The following is a 6,503-nucleotide window of genomic DNA, read 5'->3' as shown; positions in this document are numbered from 1 at the left end:
TGCTGGACATGACATTGGGCTAGGATCAGTTACTTTGGATGAAATAGACCTATATACCATTTGTAGGGACTGTATTGTTTTCAAGATAGAAAGAGAACAACAAGTTGTTCCGCGTTTGTCTGCCTCTTTTAGAAGGATGCAAAACAAGAAAAGAAACAAAGAGGTCAAGACGAAAAACATGACTCTACTTCAAATCATGAAGCAAGAACTTGAGTTTGATGAAGAAGTCGAAAGGATCAAGGCCATTAAAGCCATAAATATACTACCAGGACAAAGAATAGATTGTTTGCCTAAATTCACATAGGTTGTAGAATTACTGAAATTTTGCTGTGTTGAACATCCTTTACAATTCTGAGATGAAGATTCTCCAATGGCGCACATACCAACTGTTTATTACATTCCTGTACAGAGCAGACCAATTGTACGCTTTGAGATTGATAGAAAAGAAATCATGTCTCAGATACAGAAATTGGAAGACAAAGGCTTGATTCAAAAGTCTGAATCACACTATGCAAGCACAAGCTTCATAGTTAGAAATCACGCTGAAATTAAGAAAGGGAAAGCAAGAATGGTAATCAACTACATTTCATTGAACAGTGTAACTGTGGACATAAAATGACCTTTACCCAAAAAAGAAGTACTGATATAGAGGGCGGCTCAAGGCAAAATCTTCTCCAATCGCTGGATAACCCTATAGAAATCCTTCATTCAAAATCTCCATTCCAACTTGCTGGATATTTTTGTTCATGGACAGAGGAAAATTTATTCCATAGTCCAATTTGAAGCTGGTGATAGTGCTTTGGAGGAAATTGAAGGTGCATCTTGAGGTAATGGTAGCATAAGCTCGAGACTGCCTCCTCCGACCGTCGCCCCTCGGCTGCCTCCTCCAGTCCTCCCGTCGATCGTCGCCATCACAAAGCTGCTCTACTTGCTTCATCGTCTGTCGACCGCCGGGTGCTGGATTCTTCTTTCCATCGGTCCTTCTTGCAGGTGTGCTGCTTTTCCCTTTCTCCCTATCAGTCTCATTCCCTTGTTTCACGCCCTTTTTTTCTTCCCTTTCTTCTTCTGAAGGAAAATAGCAGCCCTCTGTGGTTGTTGGCCACAGAGGGCTTCCCTTTCTTCACTTAGATTAAACATGCTTTCTTTCTTCTTCTCAAGCGCACCTACTAATGTCTATTTGATGTTTAAATGAATTCAAAGGATGTTGTGTGACTGATGTTAGAATTAGTTTGCATTTCATGGTCATTGACTTGTATATTAACTCTTTGTAGCTAGGCGTTGATGTATATTTTTTTTATGCTCTGAATAAGTTCCAATTGAATATGTCGTGACTTGTCTTATGGAAAGATTTTGTATTCTGTTGTTTGTTATTTGTGTGTCCTTCATTGCAGTTTAGTCCTCCTTTTTGTTGTTCCTTATTCCCTTGTTTCACGCCCTTTTTTTTTTCCCTTTCTTCTTCTGAAGGAAAATAGCAGCCCTCTGTGGTTGTCGGCCACATAGGGCTTCCCTTTCTTCACTTAGATTAAACATGCTTTCTTTTTTCTTCTCAAGCGCACCTGCTGATGTCTATCTGATGTTTAAATGAATTCAAAGCATGTTGTGTGACTGATGTTAGAGTATAGTTTGCGTTTCTTGGTCATTGACTTGTATATTAATTCTTTGTAGCTAGGCGTTGATGTATATTTTTTTATGCTCTGAATAAGTTCCAATTGAATATGTCGTGACTTGTCTCATGGAAAGATTTTGTATTCTGTTATTTGTGTGTCCTTCGTTGCAGTTTAGTCCTCCTTTTTGTTGTTCCTTGACAATTAGATTCACTAACAGTGTAAAAAATATTTATTTATTGATCTCTATTGCTATCTTCTTGTTATACTAGAGCACTTCTTTTCACTAGTTATAATAGCGGTTCTTTTTTTACTTCTCAACAATAAATCAGGTCTTGGAGGAAACTGGATTTGACATTTCCAAGCTTTTGAAGTTGGAAGACAATTATTGAAGTTGTAATAGGGCAGCAAAGAGTGAGACTCTACATTATTGCTGGAGTGAAGGAAGATATGGTCTTTGCACCTCTAACAAAGAAAAAAATAAGCGTATGTTTTCATCCACATTAGAAATTGCACAATCATTTTGGTGAGATTATCTGTCAACTTCTCATTTGAGGTGTTCTCACATGCTAAGTGTTTCATCATACGTTCTTTGTTTGCTATCACTACCACCACGGTTTCCCCATTTGCAATCATAAGTTTACATATGATTATTCTCACCATCAGTGCTGTTTATCTACTGTTATGTGGCCACTACAATCATTGTAGATACTATCACTACTTTTAATGTTGGATGATTGTAATGGAGAAAAATAAAGGTAAGAGAGGAAACATTTGCAAGCCAATGCTCTGCATTGTTACCATCCATGCTCAATGATGTTGGTCTTCATGAATTTAATTCTAATGTGATTTTGTAGGTCTTTGAGCGTGCCAAAGCTAAGAGAGGAAACATTATCTAGACACTCAATTCTTGGACCAGGTTGACTTAACTCCTATTGATTTGCCAAGGTTAGACTCTTGACATTTATATATTGATATGGTTATAACATTTATATGTCGATATGGTTAATGGTACATCTTCTATTTTAGTTGAAATGCTCCTCTTTTAGGTCTGCACATAGAGATCATGTTTTGGTATGTTTGTTTATCATGTACCATCCCTCAATCTTCAATTTGATATATTTTGGTACGTTTGTTTCTTTAAACAAGTTGCAACTTATTATATCTTAGTTATTGTTTATCAACAGTTTCAATAAGTCCATTACTATGATATTGTGCATCTTAATGGTTCTTTTTATTGTTTTGGTTATTTACATGTGACATTTCAACTTATGTCAGTTATGTTGCCTGGTTCCTCTGATAAAGAATATTGTCCAACTTCTAATATGGAATCAATCGAATCATCTACCGAGAGAGAAGCTGTCTCCAAGAGAAAAAAGACTTCAAAAGTATGAATTGATTTTATATTGGTTACATATAAAGGAGAAGAATTTGCCAAATGCAAACACTGTGGAGAACGACTGAAAGCAAGCAGTGCTCATGGAACTAGCCATTTAAGTCGACATATAAAATCTTGTTTAAATAGGCAAATCAATGAAGGGAAACAAAGAACTTTATCACTTGCAGTTAATGACTTTGGTGCAACCTCTCTATGTAGACAAAAATTTGACATGAAGTCTATAAGAAAGTTGATGTCAAAGTGTGTAATAGCACATGAGCTTTCGTTCAATTTGACAGAATATAAATATCATAATAAACTTCTTCAAGCTTGCAACCATAGGTTCATTCCATTTTCTAGAAGAACTTTAAAATGAGAAATTATGTCAATGTACAAGACTGAGAAAGCCTGACTTGAAGGATTTGTAAATGATTCTATGCAGCGAGTTTCATTGACATTTGATATGTGGACTTCGCAGCAGACATTGGGTTATCTATGCATGACAGGACAATATGTTGATAGATATTGGAAGTTGCATGCTCATATGTTTAGTTTTGTACATGTACCTTCACCACATAATGCAAATAGTTTGTGTGAGGCTTTATCAGAATGCATCTCTAAATGGAACATTCAGTCAAAGTTATTTTCTATTACTGCTAACAATTGTTCGACGAATGATAATGCAATAACTACACTGAAAAAGAACTTAGGAAGAAGAAATCTTATTCCAATGCAAGGGCAACATTTGAATATTCGCTGTGGTGCGCATATTCTAAATCTTATGGTTCAAGATAGTATGCAGGATCTACATGATACAATTTCAAAAATTCGTGAAAGTGTTAAATATGTAAAGTGATCACTAAATAGGTTACATTCCTTTAAGGATTGTATAAGAACAGTGAGTTTGATTGGTATAAAAAAATTAACTTACGATGTTTCAACTAGATGGAACTCTACATATGTCATGTTGAGAGATGTATTGTTTTACAAAGATGCATTTCAACATTTATCTTCTGTAGATCTCAATTATATAAATTTACCTTCTGATGATGAATGGTCTTATGCAACTACCTTGTGTCAGTTTTTAAAGTTATTCTATAATGTTACAAATATCTTCGCTGCCACTAGAAACGTAACAGCTAATGTAGTTTTTGAAGAAATACAGAATGTACACAACCATTTGCGTAAACATCAATCGGCAGACAATAATTATATAAGGTCATTAGCAAGAAAAATGCAAGAAAAGTATGACAAATATTGGAAAAATGACTGCAATGTCCTCTTTGGAATAGCATTTGTCTTAGATCCTAGGTCCAAACTGGGATACTTGAAATATTTGCTTGAGAGCTTAAATGAAGTTGATGCAAGAGTACAATATGAAAAAGTAGAGAGCAGTCTTTATGAATTGTATGATGAGTACAAAAACGTGTATAATACAAATGATGAAGAAAATGAAAATGGAAACACAATAATTGTTGATTTTGAAGAAGGGAGAGCTTCAACTTTTTCTAGAGATGTCTTCTTCACATATTACATGAGTTCTGTATCTCCTCAAGTACCTCGCATAGATCTGGAAGCATATATAACTGATCCAATAGAACGATCTCGGTCTAATGAAGACTTCAATATATTATCTTGGTGGAAGGCAAATGAAAGTAAATATAGAGTTTTATCCAAAATGGCTCGAGATATCTTGGCAATCCCTATATCCACAGTTGCATCTGAGCCTGTATTCAGTACAGCTGGAAGAATCATTAATGATTATCGATGTTCAACCACTTCTGAAACTGTTGAAGCACTAGTTTGCACACATAGTTGGATTCGTGATAAAGATATCTCATGTGAAACGTAAGATGTTCATTGTTTAATGTTAAATTTTAATCATTCTTTTTGTTTTCTATGACATACTAACATTGTAGTTTGCTTGTGGTGATGTGTTTTTTGTAGTTTTGAAGATAAGGAGGAATCTTCTCGTGATGAATTAACATGATTTATATTTCATTGTGGTAAAATGTTATAACATTTTCTTGACACTTTATAAAATCTCCTTGACACACATGCACACACAGGCTGGTTTCTTATGCTATAAACATAGTGTTGCACCATATCAGATCAATCTTATTGTCTCTTTCTCTCTTTTTGTTTCTGTTTTCTCATGCAAATGCAATGGGTGTGGTTGTTACACTGAAAACACAATTGAAGGAGAATGACGTCACATAACAAAGCTTGATCAGATTTTGCTCAATGGGAAGAAAATGCAGATGTTGCTCTTGTTTGCTCAGCTCTCCTAATATATATGTAGCATGCTATGTGGGTGGGATTTGTACCCTTTTCTTGTCTTGGTTGTTAAGGTGGTTTGGGATCTTGTAAGTTCAGGAACTTTTTGTTTGTCATTCTTGTCTAGACTCTTTATCTCTATGATTTTGATAAAGCCAAAGGACACTGATTTGATGTTCAATTGTTACTATTCAAGAATAGAACTTGATTTATTGAATCTGCTGTTGGATGCTTTAAATTGCCCCAAAAATGTCTAACACTTTTTGGAAAACATAAAACATATTGCAGTTGATGGGAACAAAGTTCTTTTTATTGACTAATTGTTAGAAAGCAAAGGAAGTATTTGACAGTTGACACAGGAAAGATGAAACAAAATAAATACAAATTTACCATGTTTTTGTCATGAAGATTAAGCTGAGTATATCATGTTGTGCGGAACAGGTACAGTGGTAAGACACAAACAAGGAGGAAAGTTTCCTGTAGATCTTATACGTGAAGATGATGAAGTACTTATTGCCATGGTTGGGCAAGGAGGAATGAATGTTTCCTGTTTATTACATGTGTAATCCTTGATGAGATTGACAGTCAAAAAGATGATTAAGCGAACTTATTGCTCTAGTTTGTGTGTAATTTTACTTCTATTTGCTTATCCTTCGAGAAATTGCTTTATAGAATGTGTGCTTCTTGCTCATTCTTTAATAAGGTGTTTTGTAATCATAAATTTCTTTTGTTATATGATCACGGTAGGTCATGCCGGCAACTATTGTGAATTTGTGAGAAACAAGCCCAGCACGAAGCCCAGCCCGGCCCGCCCAAAAGCCCAACTAAGCCCACCCGGCCCGTTATCAAACTGGCCGGGCCGGGCTTCGGGCATTAACTAAAGCCCGAGGCCCGATATTGCATGGGCCCAGCCCGGCCCGATAGAGTTTCTGGGCTTAGATTTTGACATTCTTATCGGGCCGGGCCGGCCCGGCCTGGCCCGATGCCCAGCCCTACATTTTCATATCAACATCCTTAAAATTTGGCATGAGATAAAAATCTTTGTAACCGGTGGTTTTTGTCGATTGCTGAAAGAGTAGGGGTTTATGTCTCTGATCGACAAGTTTTTTGAGTGTGCCTTTAAGGCTTCTTTTTCTTGTGCCTTAACCTCTTTCTTTTCTTCATTCAGAAGAGACTTGACCGCTTCCATGTTGTCATGTACTGCTTGGAGTTGTTCTTCAATTCTCTTAAAATGCTTTTCTGCA

General features: G+C 36.0%; 1 protein-coding gene across 1 annotated transcript; it reads left to right on the top strand.

The window, feature by feature from the left end:
* The first annotated feature begins 3,975 nt into the window (after nucleotides 1-3,975).
* Nucleotides 3,976-4,940, top strand: LOC126410196 (zinc finger BED domain-containing protein RICESLEEPER 3-like). The gene has a single exon (XM_050078585.1). The coding sequence runs from the start codon at nucleotides 4,217-4,219 to the stop codon at nucleotides 4,832-4,834; it is 618 nt and encodes a 205-aa protein (XP_049934542.1). The 5' UTR covers nucleotides 3,976-4,216; the 3' UTR covers nucleotides 4,835-4,940.
* Nucleotides 4,941-6,503: the final 1,563 nt, after the last annotated feature.

This window comes from Nymphaea colorata, chromosome 7 (assembly GCF_008831285.2).
Source record: "Nymphaea colorata isolate Beijing-Zhang1983 chromosome 7, ASM883128v2, whole genome shotgun sequence".
Classification (NCBI taxonomy): domain Eukaryota; kingdom Viridiplantae; phylum Streptophyta; class Magnoliopsida; order Nymphaeales; family Nymphaeaceae; genus Nymphaea; species Nymphaea colorata.
Note: the sequence above shows the minus strand (reverse complement) of the source record. Positions and strands in the feature narration are given on the sequence as shown.